The 17,909-nt window shown below is 58.8% G+C and overlaps 2 protein-coding genes across 3 annotated transcripts; one reads left to right on the forward strand and one right to left on the reverse strand.

The window, feature by feature from the left end:
* Positions 1–78: 78 nt before the first annotated feature.
* Positions 79–14,591, reverse strand: LOC133236858 (complement C4-like). 2 transcript variants are annotated; one of them, XM_061399076.1, is made up of 41 exons: positions 14,266–14,591; positions 13,985–14,183; positions 13,597–13,798; positions 13,337–13,407; positions 13,165–13,253; positions 12,890–12,972; positions 12,613–12,709; positions 12,368–12,473; positions 12,126–12,258; positions 11,500–11,615; positions 11,213–11,389; positions 10,904–11,086; positions 10,597–10,782; positions 10,273–10,431; positions 9,888–10,014; positions 9,640–9,714; positions 8,955–9,152; positions 8,750–8,861; positions 8,588–8,658; positions 8,180–8,319; positions 7,861–8,070; positions 7,580–7,631; positions 7,392–7,481; positions 7,035–7,244; positions 6,782–6,857; positions 6,469–6,625; positions 6,256–6,369; positions 5,993–6,164; positions 5,545–5,777; positions 5,303–5,470; positions 4,877–4,936; positions 3,747–3,840; positions 3,483–3,669; positions 3,256–3,346; positions 3,041–3,115; positions 1,576–1,678; positions 1,350–1,439; positions 1,169–1,267; positions 908–991; positions 492–624; positions 79–350 (listed from the first exon to the last, which is right to left on the reverse strand). In XM_061399076.1, the coding sequence occupies exons 1-41, from the start codon at positions 14,574–14,576 to the stop codon at positions 209–211; spliced, it is 5,475 nt and encodes a 1,824-aa protein (XP_061255060.1). In that variant the 5' UTR covers positions 14,577–14,591; the 3' UTR covers positions 79–208. The 2 variants fall into 2 exon arrangements, with proteins under 2 accessions (XP_061255060.1, XP_061255061.1); XM_061399077.1 differs by having other exon boundaries at positions 14,310–14,473.
* Positions 14,592–15,372: 781 nt separating this feature from the next.
* On the forward strand, positions 15,373–17,894 carry LOC133237067 (superkiller complex protein 2-like). The gene is made up of 9 exons (XM_061399390.1): positions 15,373–15,420; positions 15,686–15,745; positions 15,959–16,063; positions 16,386–16,533; positions 16,615–16,741; positions 16,873–17,083; positions 17,236–17,346; positions 17,422–17,499; positions 17,883–17,894. The coding sequence occupies exons 1-9, from the start codon at positions 15,373–15,375 to the stop codon at positions 17,892–17,894; spliced, it is 900 nt and encodes a 299-aa protein (XP_061255374.1).
* The last annotated feature ends 15 nt before the right edge of the window (positions 17,895–17,909 follow it).

Raw genomic sequence — 17,909 nt, forward strand, 5'->3', positions numbered from 1 at the left:
AACCCTGACCTAGGCCCCCTAGAACCTGGAGCAGGTGGTGGGGATACTGGTCTCTGTCCTGGAGACACACACAGACACTTTGCCACCAAAGGCTTTTATTGAGTCCCTGGTTTTGCCTAGGGCTCTGTTCAGGGTACCCGGCACAGCAGGAGTCCAGGCACCATCTTTCGCAGCTCTGGCTCGTCCTGGGGAAGCTGGGAGAGCACCCTCACACCTGGCAGCCCTGTGTGCCATACTCCTGGAGGAAGCTGTTGAGCTGGGCACAGGGTGTCCGATGGCGGGTGCTCTGGCACATGCGCTCAGAGGGCATCTCCTCAATCCAGCTGTTCGAGTCCAGCAAGTACTGGGGGCTGCAGGCAAAGGGGCAGTGAGCAGGGGTCAACGGAGGGTCAGAGGCAGACCCTGAGGCACCTGGCTTCTGAGGGCACAGGGGACCGTTTCCCTTGAGAGGCGTGGGCAGAGCAGAAGACTGAGGGGTCCCGAGAACTCACTCTCCCTTGAGGTCGTAAGTGGCCCCATCCAGACCCATGATCAGATATTCTTTCCCAGGTTCCAACTGAAGGCGGCAAGAGGCTCGGACCAGGAAGTTTCTGGTCTGATCAGCGGTGGCCCTGGCATCCTTGGCTGAGGGGTGAAGGTCCACAGAGTCATTCGAGGGGAAGAGGAGGGGTGGGACAGCAGGGGGCCGGGGGGCTTTGCGCCGAGCCTCCATTTGACCCTCACCACTCCCAGCGGGCAGGTGGGACTGCATTCCTGTCTGTGGACAAGCCCAGGGCTTCGAAGAGGCTGAGGGGCTTTGAGCTCGGACTGGCTGCAGTTTCACTCCTCCAGGCACCAAGGCCCCAAAGCCAGACCTCAGCTCCCCAGTATGCCCCCCGGCCCTGCCCACTTATCGTCCCCCTCTTACTGAAATGCAGGACTTGGGTGATACGGGTCTCAAAGAGGCGGAAAGCAGCCCTGCTGTCTTCTCGGAGAACCTTAACCTGGAAGCCTGTGGGGGGGTTAGGAGAAGGGAGGGAAGGTTAGTTATCCCGAGGCTAAGAGGATGGGAGGTCAGTGCAGAGTGACAAGGCTGCCCATGGGCCTGAGAGGAGCAGGCCAAATCTAAGAGACCTTGAGGGGGGGTCAGGGCCAGGGCCAGGGCCAGGGCCCAGGCGGGAAGACTGACCGTAGTCCACTCGGGGAGAGTAGCAGGCGAATTTCATCCGGTAACCCTCCACGTCCTGCTGCCCTCGCTCCAGGGCCCGGCGCTGTCGAGGGCACTTCCCTGAAGTCAGGGGCCCAGGTGAGACCGTGTAGGCCCCAGCCACGCCGCCTTCCCACCCCTGATCCCCGGCCCAGTGTCTCACCCTCAGCACACTGGCAGACATCCGCAGAGCACAACGTGGACAAGAGTTTGCTCTTAGGTGGTGCCCCATAAAACACAGAACACTTGTGCTCTAGAGAAAAGCAGAGAGGGACGTTCATTAGGGCACTCGCCTCTCCTTGCCTCCCCAGTCCCATGGACCCACAGGACTCCCTTACCACCCTCACTGCCACCTATCCCCACCCTCCCGAGAGTCCCCGACGTCTCACCAGGGTTGTAGTAGTCATACAGGATGGCACTGGCCGGCTGTACCAGCCCCACGGGCACCTCCTGCACAGCTCCAAAGCCCACACACTCCCGGGAGGTGGGGACCTGCCATGGGGGGCGATGGGTGGAGGGAAGTCAGGGACCCACCTCTGGGCCCTGCAGACCGCTATGATGGATTTGCTTGCCTGTTTGGTTCTGGTCGATCTTATCTTCCGTGTCCTTCACCATTTGTTACCTTCCAGCCTCGGGATTTCTAAAAACTGCTCCCCAAGGTCTCTGCTGACTTCACTGCCCACATGGTGACCTCACCCATCTCCGGGGCCCTGAGCGGCTTCACAGAGGCTCACTTCATGGACACATCTTCACAAACCTCTCCCTACCCTCAGGGCTAGCTTCCAGACCAGCCCTGATTCTGACCTGCTCATTTCTGACCTTCCTGCTGGTCCCTCACAGAGGCACAGGCCCCAGCGCAGGCCCTTCCCCTTCTCTGTGCTCTCCTGGGGCAGTCTCACCGCTCCCCAAACTGCAGGCGCGTGGCTCCTGAACCAAATGTTCAGCCTGATTCTTGTATTGGGATTTTTACAGGATGTATTAAACTCTCCCAATTCCCACTGCCTGCCCTCCAAACCCACTCACCCCCTCCATAGCTTCACTGATACACCTAAGGCCTCACTTGTCTCCTAGGTACCACCAAGTGCTAGCCCTCTGCCGTCCTCTCTGACCCGCCACTCGTGTAGGCCCTGATCCCTCTCCTCATGGCCACGCTGCTCCAGTCCAGCCTGGTATCGCACACGAGTTTCCTTCCTAAGCTGCACGGTGAGCTCCCTGACTTGACATCTTCCTCATTTTCTTCAACCAGACTCCTCTGCCTGGCTTCTCTAGCCAACAGGGTCCGTCCCCTCTGCACACAGTGGGCAGGGAGGGCCTCCCCGACCCACAGACACATGGCGAATGGTATCACAGTATTAACACGCCTTTTTCACATTTCTCTCCAAAGGTTACAATAAATATTCAAAAAAATTTTGGAGGGCCATCAGAGAGTTGATAACTGTGTGTTAGTCAAATTTGGCCATGGGAAAGAAAAACAACAACTCTTCTGGGTCCACCATCATTCTAAAAACAAAAACAAAACACACTTGAATATCAAAACGGGAAGTTCAACAACAAAAAAGCCGTCCCTCACGACGAATAAATTCAAATTTAAGAAAGGCGCTCTCTCAAGCCCTCCCCGGCTGACTGGCACTGGGCCCAAAGCCACCGAAGGGGCTCAGCCCCGCCTCCCTGCAGGCAGTGGGGAACCTCCCTGGCCAAGGCTCTGACCTCCTCCTGTCCTGCCTTCCTGCTCACTCCACAAGGTCTCTCCCAGAGCAGTAGCTGCTGATACACCTGCCTCCTGGGAATCCTCCTAACACGAGCTCAGGAAACCCAGTGCCAGCTGTGCGCCCCTCTGTCACCCTCCTTGCTCACCGAGTCGAAGTACAGCAGGACGTGGGGACCCTCGGTCTCAAAGTGGCTCACGTAACGGTCGGAGAGGGAGGCCAGCTGTGGGGAACGGGAGCCGGGAGTCACAAGGAGAAAGCCCCCGGCCGCCTGCACGTGACAGGGCTCAGCAGCTGGGGCTGCTGCGGGGATGGGGCAGGGCTCCTGGGGCACAGGCGGCCCCTCTGGGTGGCTGGTCACACCTTCTCCAGGTCAGCCCGCAGGGCGTGGAATCCACTCAGGAGGGTGATGTCCGCAATGGCCATGCCTGACAGCCCCACCTTGCCAGTCCGCCTGTGGAGACATGTGCCTGTTGTCTGGGTCGCCCCCCACCTGGTGCCAGGCTGCAGACACCCAGCCCCAACCTCGGCCCTGCCTCCCTCTCCCAGCCCGGCAGCACCCACACGCCCAGGGCCACCCCAGGGCTCACCAGATGCACACAGTGTACTGCACCCTGGATTCTCGCTCCTCAGCTGCCTTGGGGGCCTCCCTCCTCCGGCGGTTCCTCCGACCGTCAAATAGCTGCAGGGGTGTCACGGGCCGGGAGTGGGCCTCGGGGTCATCCCCGGCTAGCAAGTCCTCATACTCGTAGTCCTCGTAGTCCTCCTCCGCCTCCACTGCGAGGGGACAGCACTGTGGCTCAGCCCTGGCACCACCCCCTCAGAGACCCACAGCCTGTGACCCCAACACTCACTCGTGTACTCGACGTGGCCCATGACCGTCACTTCAATCTGAAGATCCTGGCAGGTCGTGTTCGTCATGTCCATGACGTTGTAGCTGCGAAGGACCTGGTTCATCAGGGGGTGGGAAGAGGACATGCGGACACTTAGGGCCACAGACCTCTCTGCAGAGCCACATGGAAGGGCTCTGGATCCCTTAGCTCCTGGGCTAAGAGCTTTGAGGCCTTCTGCCCTTTCCCATCCTGCCCCTGGACCTGTCCAGAAATACAAATGGACTCAGGTGTTGGGTGAGTAGGGGGTGCAGGGTCCTGGCACGGGGGCAAGCATTGTACAGAAGCACCGGAGAGGCTTTAATGGAAAGTTCAGGAAATGCGCCTGGCCTAGGCTTGAAAGAGGAAAATGAGTTTGTCAGGTGGGACAAGAAGATCCTGGAGGTCATTCAAAGCTAAGAGATGTGTGTACATGGGAGGATCTGTCCCACTGGGGAGGTGGGCGGGGCTGAGGCGAAAACACAGGCGGAGGTACTGGGGAGGTGGGCGGGGCTGGGGAGTAAGCAGAGAAGGAGTTACTGGGGAGGTCAGTGGGAGTCGGGGGAAAGCACATGAGGAGTTACTGGGGAGGTGGGCTGGGCTGAAGAGAACGCAGAGGAGGAGTTACTGGGGAGGTGGGCGGGGCTGGGGAGAAAGCAGAGGAGGAGTTACTGGGGAGGTGGACAGAGCTGGGATGAAGACAGAGAAGTCTCCCGGGTCATAAGGCAAGGCTTAGTATGGTGGGGGCCGCTAAGATGGCCCCAGGAGTGGCAGCTGTGCTTCTGCAGGGATGGACTCTGTCAGCCAGACAAGAGACACAGGAGGAAGAGAAGGTTTGGGGCTCAACCACGTCAGAGATGCTCAGAGCTCAGGGGAGACACTTGGCTTGAGGGGCCAAGTGTTTGAGCATCAGCACTGAGGGCTGAAGGGGACCACAGGTGCCCAGAAAGAGTGGAGAGCAGAGTGAGGGGCACCTGCCCAGGACAGAGCACAGGGAACGGCAACCCAGGGGCCTCTTCCTCCTTCCGAGACCATGAGCTCTGCCTGCAGGTCTCCCACTCAACACCCCGGCTTCACCCTGATGGGCCTGCCTGCCCAGTGCCACCAGCTCTCACCTTCAAGGTTCCTTTGCTGTTTCCTCTCACCTCCACGTTAATCTTGCTTCCCAGGGAAAACTTTCACAAGCACAAAAGGGAAAGAGATGTCAGAAGGGCACACTGTTGCTTCAACTTACCTCCTCCACCAAAATAACTCCACCTCCTCTCCCCACCTCTCTTTTCAACACTTTCTACCTTCACCTGCATTCTCTCTCCACCATCTCCTAAACCTTCTGTAGATTCTGCATGGATCATTTTTACATCAGATCAATGAATCTCAGAGGTTGGGTGACTTGCTACAGCTCACAGAGCCAGTAAGTCTTCCCACAGTTATCAGAAAGAGGGGCCATAGGGATTCAGCAGGGGTGAGGAAGAGGGGATGGCTTCTGGCCTGGCCGAGGGAGGCCCAGGTGTCCCGGTCACCCAGGTGAGGGCACGGTTCACCTGCAGCTCCTCCTCCAGCCTGTGGACTTGGTGGTTGGTCAGCTGCAACACGTGGGACTTGAGCCCACTGCGGCCCAAGGAGCTCAGGGTCACGTTGAGCCCCTTCTCCTCGGCGGTGTGGGATGCAATCCAGTACGCAGACAGGGCGTCCAGAGCCACAACAGTGTCCTGGGGCAAATGGGCCGTGTCTCAGGTACTCGGGCTCAGGACCAGCCACCCTAGAATCCCAGGACAGCCCCTACCTGGGTGCTGCGGAATCCCCCTTGGAAGCTGCCCTGGCGGGTAAGCCAGGATGCAGCCTGGTCGGCCAACTCAGCCTTGCCCTCCCATAGCAGCAGGTGTAGCAGGCCGTAGGCCGTGGTTTCAATCCAGAGGGCCGGAGCCTGGGGAATGGGGTCTGCTGGGCTGTGTGGAGCCAGAGTGGGTGACAGGACGTTGCTTGGAGAAGTGGTGACTGAGCCCCAGTACAGCTTATCTGGAGTGAAAGGAGACCCACAGGTGAACAGGGGAGGATCTTAGATGTCTGGCCCTTTGACGCCCCCCCCCTTTAGTCTCTCCTGATTTCCCAATCACCCCCGCTTATGCTCTGATTCCCTGCGAGGGCCTCCATTCATTCCATTTCTCCCTTTGGACATGCTCAGGGATCTCAAGCTCTCCCAAGCCTCAGGACCACTGCCAGGACCCCCTCACCACCGATGTCCTTGGCCATGGCCATGAGGTTGTTGTGGGCAGCTCTCCGCAGGTCCTCGGGGGCCTCGGTCAGCGACAGGGCGTAGGCCGTGATGGCGGAGGCGTGGGCACCCAGGAGCCCAGAGGTTGCTTTCGCCCCCAAGAAGGTGTTTGCTCTTGAGATGGAATTTTCCTGGAAGAAAGTGTGTGTGGGGGAGAGGTCTGTGGACTGGGCTCCTGACGGGAAAGGGCATCAGCAAAGAGCAGACACATTGCTGCCTTACCACTCTCCTCAACTGCTCAGAATTTTTCTCTGGGAAGACCGCCAGCCCGTGGTGAAGGGCGATGACCACGAAGGCGGTGAGCGCCACAGTCTCATCACTTCCTACTAAGCCTCCCTGGTTGTAGTAGGAAGAATAGGGGGATCAACCGGGAGTGGGGAGGGGCAGGGTGACTCTTCCCTCCTGTGCCCTTGGCCCAGTCTCCCAGCCCCATACCTGCATGCTCCTATCCATTACTGGAAAGGGATCATGGAACGAGCCATCATCCTGTTGCTGGGACAGCAGCCACATGGCTGTCTCCTGCAGCTTTTCAGGTGAGCCGCCTACCTGATCCTGGGCCAAACTCAGTATCTTCAGCACAAAGGCCGTGAGCCTAGAAGGGAGGAAGGCATGGCTTGGGATATCCACTAGATGCTACAGGGGACATTGGACCACTACTGGGGTTCCTATTTGCTCTCCCATAATAGCTGGCTCTGCCCCCACCAGCTGTGGCCCCTCCCATACACCAAGGACACTCCCCCAAACTCACCAGGTGCTACTGTCCCGATGTAACCAAGCCCCGTAGGAACCATCTCTTTTTCGAAACTCCTGGATCCGCGTGTAGCCTTGGAGGGGAGAGGCAGCTGAGGTCACACCAACTCCCCCACTGCTGTGGCCAGGCCACGCTCAATATTTCCACTGGGGACCGCATCTCTCTTCCCTGCTCTGACCACCCGGGCTGCCCAGCTTCCATTAATTGCCCTCTTCTGGCCCCCAGTCCTGCTTGTCGCTACACTCAGAACCTTTCTGGATGAGATCCACGGCGCGGTCCTTGGTCTCAGGGGGCAGCATGCTCCACTGCTCCGTCATGTCCAGATAGCGGGAAGCAGCCAGTGTTGGAGCCAACAGGGTCATGGTTTGTTCCCCGCAGCCTTGGGGAAGCCTCAGGAGGGAGGCCAGGCCTCCTGGTGACAAGGCCCCCTCAGAGCCCAGTGCTTCCAGTGGATCCGAGGCTATGGGGAGGGACAGGATGGAGGGTCAGAGAGCAGGTCAGGGGGCCAGGGTGGGAGGGTCATGGAGTCTCAGGATCAAACAGAAATTCCCAGGTTTCCCATGAATCCAAGAGAGGCACCCGGGAAGGGACTGGAGGACACGCCCACCTGTGACTCTGACGAAACTCTTGAAATCTCCTTCAGGGATAATATTGGGATCAGAGTTGCCAGGAATTTCCAAGGTCCGGCCTCGGGGATCTGGGAAGATGAGGGGAGTCAGCGGTCTGTCCTGCTGCCCACGCCCTCTGTCCCCTCCCACCCCAGGACACTGCTGTCTGTGAGTGGAGGTCACTCACCCAGGGGGTTGAGTTCATAGACCATCTCCTCCCTGTGAAGGGCCCCTTCTCTCTGTGGAGGGGAAACGGAGCTGTGAGAGGCTACAGCCTGCCCCTCCCAGCGCACACTCCTCAGGACTTGCAGTTGGAACTTCAGGGACACAGTGGGGCCAGGATTGTGGAAAGTGCAATGGACCAAAGCATTGGGTTTGGGGGTGGCCTCAGCCCTGTTGCAGGGAGAGGGCCAGAGCAGGGGATGAATCTGGGAGCTGGGGACCTAGATTCAGGGGTGTTCCATTCACCTCGACTTGTAGAATCTTAGATATTGCGTCCCCCACAGGGAAATCAAAGGATCCTCGAGCCACCACCTTCAGGGACACGGCAGCAGCTGCGATGGGCACCACAGAGAAGCCAACGGGCCGGGCAGAGCCCGCGGGCACCTGCACCTGCTGGGCGAGCCCTCCACCCCCGGCCAGGCACAGCCCCTCCACTGGGGACACGTGGACGCTCACCTGGGGGCAGGAAGACGGGGAGGGCCAGAGTCCCAGCCCAGTTAGGCTCCCCACCCTCACCTGCCCGTCCCCCGCCACCACCGTGCGCACAGCCGCCAAGGGGCCTCACAGTCAGATCGCTATCCAGGTAGTTGTAGAGGACAGGCCGCAGCTCGAGCTGCTCAAAGCGGCGGACAGAGACCGGCAGGCGGAGGTGCATGTGGAATTCACGGAACACTCGGAGTCGGGCCGGGGTGGCCACACACAAGCCTGATGGATCAAGGGCACATATGAGAAGCCTGGGGGGATCACACCCAGGGGACCCCAGCAGTGAGGGGCAACGCCCGCCCCTGGTCCCCCCACTTCCCACCCATCCCCTGCCTGCCATTGCTCTCTGGCTTCAGGCCCCATGCTCGGCATGCAGACATCTCCAGGTCTCTGCCCCTCCTTCCTGTACCAAGAGCTAAGGACCAAGCAGGGAGCCTCGACCAGGGAGCCTGGAAAAGGGAGGCCCAGGGCCCAGGCAGGGTGACGGCACCTGTGGTTTTGGACAGGCTCACGCCGTGGATCTCCCACGTGGTCAGAGAGTCCGGGAGCAGCAGTCGCAATCTGCAGTGGGAAAGGTGAGAAGCTGGGTCCCACGCTGGGCAGGACCCCGACACAGCCCAGAGACAAGGCCAGGCCCCATGCGCGCCCTCACTGGGAGAAGCGGTCCACTTCTTCCACTTTCCAAAGCCAGTTCTCGGGGAAGAAGCTGCGCACGGGGATGTCATCCTCTTCGATCAGGTCCTCCTCCTGCAGGAGCTCCATGGCTGCGGGGGCACACGGTGGAGGGCAGTGAGGAGGGGGCCGTCCTGACCCTCCAGGGGCCCCGGCCAGTGCCCCGGCCACACCCAGCCCCTCACCTCGGGCCAGGCCCACCTGGCCCCTGGTCCGGGCCTTCTTGCGCAGGCTCTCGGCAAACTGGCAGCAGGACAGGAAGGGCTCGCGGCAGGCCGGCTGCTGCACCCGGGCCACCCGCTGCTCACAGGTGCGCGCCATGGGCAGCCGCGTCAGCCCGTCCTGGCAGCAGCGCTTGGCGACGGGGGAAGTGTACTGGCCCACTGCAGGACCAGGTGAGGGTGAGCGTGAGGCACGCCTCATCCCCGGCCCGACCTCTAGATGTACCAGGACTCACCCTGAGAGACCAGGAACTTGAGGGTGGTCAAAGCAGAGCACCACCCCCCGCCCCCTTTCACTCCAGAACTGTGGTGTCTGGATTACTAGCCCGGACACCACGCACGGGCTCAATCGGGAGCAGAGGACCCAACAGGCAGACCTGCATCCCAAGCCTCGGGCCCAAGTGGAGAATTGCATATGCCTTAGTCGCTCAGGTGTGTCCAACTCTGAGACCCATAGACTGTAGCCCACCAGGCTCCTCTGTCCATGGAATTCTCCAGGCAAGAATACTGGAGCCGGTAGCCATTCCCTTCTTCAGGGGATCTTTCCAACCCAGGGATCAAACCTGGGTCTCGTGCATTGCAGGCAGATTCTTTACCATCTGAGCCACCAGGGAAGCCCTAGAGAATTACATGGGCACCCTCAACTCACGTTTCTCATGAATCGCCTTTTGGAAGTTCACATTTCTCTTTTTCCTAGACTTTGACTCCTTGGGACAGCTCAGACCTGGTAGAGAGCAGGACTGCAGTCAGCAGGAGGGTGCAGGGCCTCCCCCTCCCCTCTGAGTCTCCCCTCCCAGCCCAGCCCTTCCCACCCCTCCTCTTCCTGTCTTTCCCCTTCAGGCCCCTCCTTCCTCCTTATCCTCCCACCACCCACTCCCCTTCCTCCTCTGTCCTCACTCTTTCTGATTTCAGTCCGATGGTCTCCATCAGAAAAGGCCAGACCAGCTGCTTTGAACACTTGAGGGGCAGTGTCTCCACCGCCGGGACCACAGCCAAGGTCATAGCTGTTCATAGCTTCGAAGACCTGGCCAGAAAAGGCAGAGATGCTGCAGAGACAAGAGTGGCTGTGGCCACGATCGCATACTCAGCTGTAGGTGAGAGGGCAGGGTCCACACAAGTACGAGAGAGACACAGAGAGCGGAAACAGAGGCCACCAGGGCCAAGGCTCAAGGGAGGAGTGGCAGCAGTCCAGCTGAGTGAGTTCTAGTGGCTGGCATGGGGTCGGGCAGCAGGAAGATGAGCCTCGGAGGGAAGGGAAGATCAGAGAGAGGAGCTGACCAACCTTGACCATGTCGAGGGGTTTGTGGGACTTGCCACCCACAGCATACAGAGCCGTGTCCACAGCTCCCAGGGCCACCAGGGCTCGAGACTCTGTTTTCAGGTTGAGTTTCACAGTGTCCCCAGGACGATATGCCTTGGAACTGTCCACGTTCAGCTCCAGCTGGCAGAGGTGGCAGGTGGGGGGCAGTCGGGGTGGGAAGAACTCGTTCAGTCTTGTGCATCCTCAGTGCACCCCAAACTAAATCACCCCGTTTGCAGTCATGCAGTCTTCTCTCTTAATCCTCCCAGCACACGCACACACCCCATCTCTTCCGATGCCAGTTACCTTCCCCTCACAGCCTCCAGCCTGGACGTCCACTCGCAGGGAGTTGGCCACCGGGACGCCCCCGTGATAGTAGAAGGCCACGAGGTGGAAGGAGGGCACCAGGTGATGGTCCACAAACACGGAGATGGAGGTCAGGTGGCTCCTGGGCTCTCGATGTACAGACACGATCTGGCCCCGGGACACGATCTGGAGGACAGCAGGGTGCTCCTCACTGCCCATCCCATGCCCTGAGGCTGCCACCCACCCTGAGGGCTCCTTCCTCTTGAGACCCTCCCACCCTGTCCCCCCTGTGGCCCCTCATGCGCACCATGTAGTAGAAGTAGGAGAAGCTCCCACTGATGCCCACGGCTCGCAGGTTTAGGTTAAGGGTCTCTCCGACTTTAAGAGGTCGCGGATTCTGCCACTCAATGGACAAAAACCCAGAGCTTCTGGACAGGGGCGCTTTCACAGTGAGACTGCCTACCGCAGGGTAGGGGGAGCCTGCAGACACCTGGAGAGAGGGCAGAGGTCGCAGGGTCAATGGAAAGGGCACAGGCACCCAGCTTCCCCCCCTCTACCTACCAGCCTGGGAACCTTCTCTCCTAGCCCCCTCACTCCCATGAGGGTGGGGTCCTACTGAGAGCTGCATTTCTGAGATGGTCCGAGGAACACCAATGGAGACGATGACTTGGCCGCTCCCATCTGTGTTCTGTTCAAAGTCCCGGTTTTTAGAAGTCGATCCAGAAAACAACTTGGCAGACACTTTGACGGGAATGCCAGAGGCTGGGGAGCCTGACATGTCACGGACCAGGGCCTAGGGAGATGAGGGAGGGGCAGAGGGAAGAGTGCAGTCAGTGAGACGCGGCCCCCTCCTGCCCACCACCTCCGGCGCCCACTGCTCATCCTCCCCCTTCCAGAAGAAACCTGCAGCAGGAAGGGGACCCCAGGTATAAGCTGCTGCTTGGTTTTGCTTAGATCCAGGGAGAAGGGAGATAACACGAAACGCCAGGACGTGAGCTCTGCCTCCTCCATCTCTCCTCCTGCAAGATACAGAGTGGAGAGAGGTGGACACAGAAACCTGGGAAGAGAGGAAAAGGAGGGCTGGGGGCAGGGAAGGGGCACTCTAGTGTTTCCCTCCACCAAGGCTGAACTTTTCAGGGTCAAGCTGCCTCCTACTCATCTCTATGTTTCCTGAGGACAACACAGGAAACAGCACACAGATGGTGTATAACACAGCTCTGCTGATAGACTTATGGATGATGGATACATAGATGGACGGATTGATGGATGGATGGAAGGATGTGTTTTGGACAGAGATATAGATGAGGGATGCGTGGATGGATGAGTGGAATAAAATATATTGAGACAGTAGGAAGGTCACCTTTCCCAGAAACAGCTCAGAAATGCAGTTGTAGAGAGAGTCTTCTGGGTCTTTCCTGACTTTGTGTCCCAGTCGAGGGGAAGCAGGGTGGCGTTGGTGCTAGAAACAGAGGGTCAGCTCGGAGGTCAGAGGTGAGGGTCCAGGGTTATAATCAGGGGAAGCTACTCACCTGGAGACTCAATAACGGCTGCTGCAACATACAGGTGCAGCCCTGGGAGGTCATCAGTGCTAATATTAAGCTTCTCCAGCACACCCTGAAACTCAGCCTTTTGCAGGGAAATTTGGCACTGGCCATCCACCAGCTGGGGCAAAGAAGACAGGACAGAGAATGAGACTCGAGTCTCCCACCTCACCTCCTCACGCCGCCTCACTCTCCTCACCCACCTCACGCACCTCAACCCTCCTTCCTACCTTGGTCTGACTCTCCAGGCCCCGCAGGAAAGTCTTTTCACCGTCCTCACCCAGGAGCCCAAAGCGCACGTATGCCACCCCCTGCACTGGCTTCCCGTAGATGTACCTGCCACCGAGGAGAGATTCGGACAAGGGGCTGAGGGCTGGGGCAAGGGAGGGAAGTGGGGTTCCACAGCACATTCACGCTGCATGGGGCATCCTGGGATCAGGCCCAGTGTGAGGGACCATGTGCGAGGGGGAGTTACCTGGCCTGGATGATCACTTGGATGTCACTAAGAAAGCCAGGTGTTGTCAGGATGTAGGGGTTTTCAGGAATGATCTTCACCTCAAAGTTGGGGAGAACTGACCCAAGGCAAAGGGAGGGCAGATCAGACTCTAGTGAAAGGACCTTTAAAATATTATCCTCCCCTTGGGGTTGTGGCAGCCGCGTCTCTCTTCCCTGGCCCTGCACCCCCCACCTCTGCTCCACCCCTTCCTCCTTGCAGACAAGGAGCACTTGTCCCTCCCATCTCTAGCTCTCACCATATTTCTTCACCTCAAACTGGGTGCTGCTATTAGAATCCAGGCTGTCTGAGAATCGGGCTGAGATTTTCCATGTTCCTGGCCTGAGGACGGACAAGGGAGAGACTCAAACCCATTCATGCAAGAGGCCCACAGCCAGCCAGTGACCCAGAGACTATGGGGTGATCCAGGGGCTGAGGGAGCTCAGGACTGGACCATGTGCTGTAGTTGTCCAGCTGGGGGAAGTGGGAGTTAGAGAAGTGTCGGAGGGAGCAGTCTGAGGGAGAGATGCTCACGCTGAGATGTCTGGGATCAAAAAGTTGTCCTGGAAGATGGAGGAGGGAGCAAACACTTCCCTTTTCCGCACGCGGAAGCCTTGAGAGTTCTGCAATGGGAGTGAAGTGGTCACAGCCACAGGCCAGTTCAGCAGCCCTGGCCCCTTAGGAAGCTCAGAGGTCGGGGGCTCACCTCCACCGTGACCGTGAGGATGTCAGTGGCCGGGCGCATCTTCTGATCCAGAGCAAAGACTCGGTAGCGAACTGGAAATGGAGGATGAGGAGGTGAGCAGGAGCCATGGGAGGATGGGCCCTGGACCCCAGACCCCCTCCCAGAAAGTGAAGGGAAGGAGAACAAATGTTTGCAAAGCAGCCTTCCTGTGAGGGGCTTCAGGTTATCTCACTCAAGTGGCTGGGAAGGCATGAAAGGTGGAGGTCCTGGCGCCAACTCACCCTGCTGGCCAGGGTTATAAACGGGCTGGTCCGTCTGCAGAAAGAGGTGCCCCCGGCGAGAGGAGAACAACAGGTTGACACCCTGCATGTCTGTCTGTTTGGACAGAGAGTCCCTTAGCCATGAGGACTGCACCATCAGCTGCACCTCGGGGGCTCTGCGGAGCAGATGGAGGCGACAGACCCTGGCCTGTTCCTGGGGGATCTGGAAGAGAGGGAGAAGGAGTGGGTGAGAGAGCAGAAGGGAAAAGACAGACTGACACACAGAGAAACACAGGGCTGGGAGGGGAGGAAGGGAGCAGGGGGATGAGAAGACAAAGATGTTTCCAAGAAGACAGAGGAGAACAGGAGGTGGGGCGCTGGGTGGCACCGGGAGGGAGTAGGCCTTTACCGGGACGTTGAGGAGTATGAAGTCTCTGTCTGAGCTGAGGCTGAAATCCACCTTCGGGGAGCAGAGCTCATTAACATGGGATGGGTTCCTCAGGAACACGGATCCTCTCACCACCTGTCCTGAAGGAGCATCCTGGAGTTTCACGGCCACAGACAGGGGGACCCCTATGCGAACCACAGAAGGAGAAAACAGGAGCAACCTGGGAAGAACAGGTGCGAGTCAACAGCCAGCCTCCAGCCTTCTCCCCGAATCAAGACCCTCTGAGCCCACTCTCCCCTCGCCAGCCCTGGCCCTGTTCAAGCTCTCCGTATCCTGCCTCCAGGACCTGGGCTTCTGCAGAGACAAGGCGAAGAAGCAAGATGCCCAGATCAGCCCCCAGAGGAGCCTCATGGCTGGAGGACCTGAGGGGTTCAGACCCGCCTGCTCCTTTCTGGTTAACCCAGGGCTTGGAGCAGAGTTTTAACTCTGGACCTTGCTCCTCCCCTGGCCCAGATAAGCCGGGAAACCACGTGACAACCAAGAACTGCAACTGGCCCCAGACCCAGAACTGGGAGGGGGCACCCCAGACACCTGGGTCTCTTGAGAGAATCATGGACTCAACTGAGTCCTTCCCTGTTAACCCTCTCATCCCAATGCCCCGGGCACCAGCACTGCTGCCTGGGTCTGTGTGCCTGTGCATATAGCGTGCACACACACACATCTGCCCAGCAGGGCCCCACGTGGCTCAGCAAATGGTTCAGATACATGGCTCCTTTCTTGGTCCCACAAAACAAGATACTAAGAAACCTGTCTCTTACTGTCCATGCACGCAGGCTTGGTCGCTTCAGTCATGTCCAATCTGTGACACGAGGTCAGTAGCCCACCAGGCTCCTCTGTCTATGGAATTTTCCCAGGAAGAATACTGGAGTGCCAAGAATACTGGTTGCCATTTCCTCCTCCAGGGGATCTTCCTGACCCAGTCTCCTGAACAGACAGGTGGATTCTTTACCACTGAGCCACCTGGGAAACCTGTCTCTTACAATAACTCCCGCAAAGCCTGAACTACATCAGCTTTTTGCTTTTAGTAGGCTCTAACAGAAATTCTGTTGTTTGGGAGATCAGACATATCCTCACCATCCCACAGGGGAAACTGACCTCAGTGTCCCTTGTTCCTCTCTGATCAACAAGGTAAAGCTCAGGTCCCACTTTGGCTTTATCTCTGCCCCTAAACGAGGTGCCCAAACTCACATGTCTCATGAAACAAAAGACATCCAGAAAGCATCACAGGCAAGAGTACTTTATTTGTCAGATTCAATCAAAATAGGGAGAAGAACTCTGTCCAACCTCCACAGCTTCCTTAGAAACCCCTCCTTCCTACCCCAGACAGAATAGTGGCAGCACCTTGCTGCATGAAAGACAGCAGCCGTGGCCTTGGCGAGGTTTCTGGCTCCACTTCCGTGAAAGGGCAGAGAAGCCCTGGCCAAAACCCTCGACTGGGACACAGCCCAGGTCAACAGCAGCAGTCACATCTGCCGCTCTACACAGCAGCAAGCCCAGCACTCAACCTGGCTCCCGAACTTTCCCAAGGTGACCCTGCCTCAGTCTGGACAGGGCAGCCTGTTGAGAACATAGTACAGTGAGGCGGGCCTCTGGAATCAATGGGTTTAAGTGGAGAGGGTCGCCCGGAGACTCTGGCTTCACACCCACCCTGGCTTATCCCAGGCCCATGAACAGGCTCTGGCTGAACTGACCAAGAAGCAGGGGGCCTTGCAGGAGCCCAAGGTGACTGGCCAGCTCATTGACCTGCCTGACTATTACAGCTGGGGGGAGGAACTGACTGAGACCCGGAGCCAGATCCAGATGAGCGCCTGTGAGTGTTGGGGGTGGGGTGATGGACGGGGAGGAAGAGACTGGGACGCTCTGGGTACACCTGAACCTCGTCCCAGCATCTCTGTGACACTTCTTATCCCCTTTCTTCTCATCCCTGCTCTTTAGCACTGCATCATAGAGTCTGTGAATGGGCTGAAATCTCTCTCAGCGGGAAGGGTGGTGGTTGTGAAGAATCAGGAGCATCAGAACGCACTGGGTGTGATCCTTCAGGTGAGGGCGGTGGGAATCTGGACTCCAAGGCCAGAGGGAGCAGCCAGCCCCATCTCCATCTTCCCCACTTGGCGAGGAGCCATTTGTACTCAGCAGTGCTCTCATTTTTCCCTCTAGCCCTCCTTTCCTTCCCATCCCCACCACTTCATGCTCGTCTCCTTGTCCTCTCCCCAAGCCCTGTCCCCGAAGTCTGCTCCGATTGCTTGACTTGGTTACCAGTCTATATGGCCGCCCCATGCTCCCTGACTGAACTGGCAGATCTGTCTCTTCTTGGATGTCCACTCCTCACACTGCCCTGTCCTGGCCTCCCCACATCCTCTAGGTCTCTTCGAACTCCACCAGCAGAGTATTCACAGCCCTGGTCTTGTGTGACAAACCCGTGTCTGAGGAACCACGGGAGAGGGGGCCAGCCTCCCCAGATGTGCCCTACCCAGACGACCTCATGGGATTCAAGCTGTTCCTGCCTGAAGGTGAGAGTGGACGGATGCCCAGGCTTTCGCCAACAGCACGGCTGAGGTGCCCGGTCTGAATCTGCTCTCCCCTCTTCTCAGGGCCCTGTGACCACACTGTGGCCAAGCTCCAGCCAGGAGACGTGGCCGCCATCACCACCAAGGTGCTCCAGCTGAATGGGGACAAGATCTTGGAGGACTTCAGCAAGCGGCAGCAACCAAAATTCAAGTCAGAGATGCTGCGGCAGGACTACATAAGGCGGGGTGGCAAGGTGAGGTCGGGGAGGCTTCCCCAGGCTGAGAGGGGCTCTGCAGGAAGAAAAGCCCCTGCCCCAGGTCTAAGACCAGCTCCATCCTCAGGAAGGATCCGCCCTCTGCGGCCGTGACCACTGCTGTCCAGGAACTGCTACGACTGGCTCAGGTGCACCCCACAGGGCCCCCCACCCTCGACCCTGTCAATGACCTGCAACTCAAGGATGTGTCTGTGGTCGAGGGGGGGCTCCGGGCCCGGAAGCTGGAGGAGCTGATCCGGGGGGCTCAGTGTGTGCACAGTCCCCGTTTCCCTGCCCAGGTTGGTCCCTGGATGTGAGCTTCCCAGCTGGAAGGGACAGCTTTCCCTCTCATCCCCTGCAGACTGGCTGCCCCCGTCCCAGTCCTGGTCCTCAGCTCCCCTGCTGAGGTCAGGGAGGAGCCTCACGAGCCCTTGCCCTTGGCTCCTCGCAGTACCTGAAGCTGCGGGAGCGGATGCAGATCCAGAAGGAGATGGAGCGGCTGCGCTTCCTGCTGTCGGACCAGTCGCTGCTGCTGCTCCCGGAGTACCACCAGCGAGTAGAGGTGGGGGGCCGGGGCTGGGCTGGTGGGCTGGCAGGGAAGCCGTCTGCCGGCTCCCAACACCCGCCATCCTTGCAGATGCTCCGAACCCTGGGGTACGTGGACGAGGCAGGCACAGTGAAGCTGGCCGGGCGGGTGGCTTGTGCCATGAGGCCAGTACCGGGAGCTACTCCTTTCAGAGCTCCTGGGCCGGCGGGCACCTGCCTCGGTGCAACTCGGCCTTGCCTACCACGTACATGACCTCATTGGGGCCCAGCTGGTGGACTGGTGAGTCTTGCGCCCCAGCCTCTGGAAGATGACAGAGCAATGATCTCAGGTTGGATTTCCTCCCTCCTTGTGCTTCCCTCATTAGCAAAGCCCAGCCCCTCTCCTATCTTCTGGAACCTGGGAACATATCCAGCCAAGTTCTGAGTTCTCTGGAACTCAGGAACCCGGCTCCAGCCTTGTCTTTCTCTTGCACAGTGTCTCCACCACTTCTGGAACCCTCCTCCACCTGCCAGAGACCTGAGGACTCTGTTCATCATTGCACACCTCCCCAGGGTGGGGATTGAGGGGCCCAGGAGGGC

Source organism: Bos javanicus, chromosome 23, assembly GCF_032452875.1.
Source record: "Bos javanicus breed banteng chromosome 23, ARS-OSU_banteng_1.0, whole genome shotgun sequence".
In the NCBI taxonomy this organism is placed as follows: domain Eukaryota; kingdom Metazoa; phylum Chordata; class Mammalia; order Artiodactyla; family Bovidae; genus Bos; species Bos javanicus.

Bases quoted from the DNA above. Each gene is read 5' to 3' on its own strand.
- LOC133236858 (XM_061399076.1), bottom strand. From the start codon at position 14,576: ATGATTCTCTCAAGAGACCCAGGTGTCTGGGGTGCCCCCTCCCAGTTC. The intron at 12,474-12,612 runs GTAACTCCCCCT...CCTCGGTGGCAG, and splicing joins CAAGTGATCATCCAGGCCAG to GTACATCTACGGGAAGCCAG. The intron at 7,482-7,579 runs GTGAGTGACCTC...TCATCTTCCCAG, and splicing joins CTATGAACTCAACCCCCTGG to ATCCCCGAGGCCGGACCTTG.
- LOC133237067 (XM_061399390.1), top strand. From the start codon at position 15,373: ATGAAAGACAGCAGCCGTGGCCTTGGCGAGGTTTCTGGCTCCACTTCC. The intron at 15,421-15,685 runs GTGAAAGGGCAG...GGCTTATCCCAG, and splicing joins AGGTTTCTGGCTCCACTTCC to GCCCATGAACAGGCTCTGGC. The intron at 16,064-16,385 runs GTGAGGGCGGTG...CACATCCTCTAG, and splicing joins CACTGGGTGTGATCCTTCAG to GTCTCTTCGAACTCCACCAG.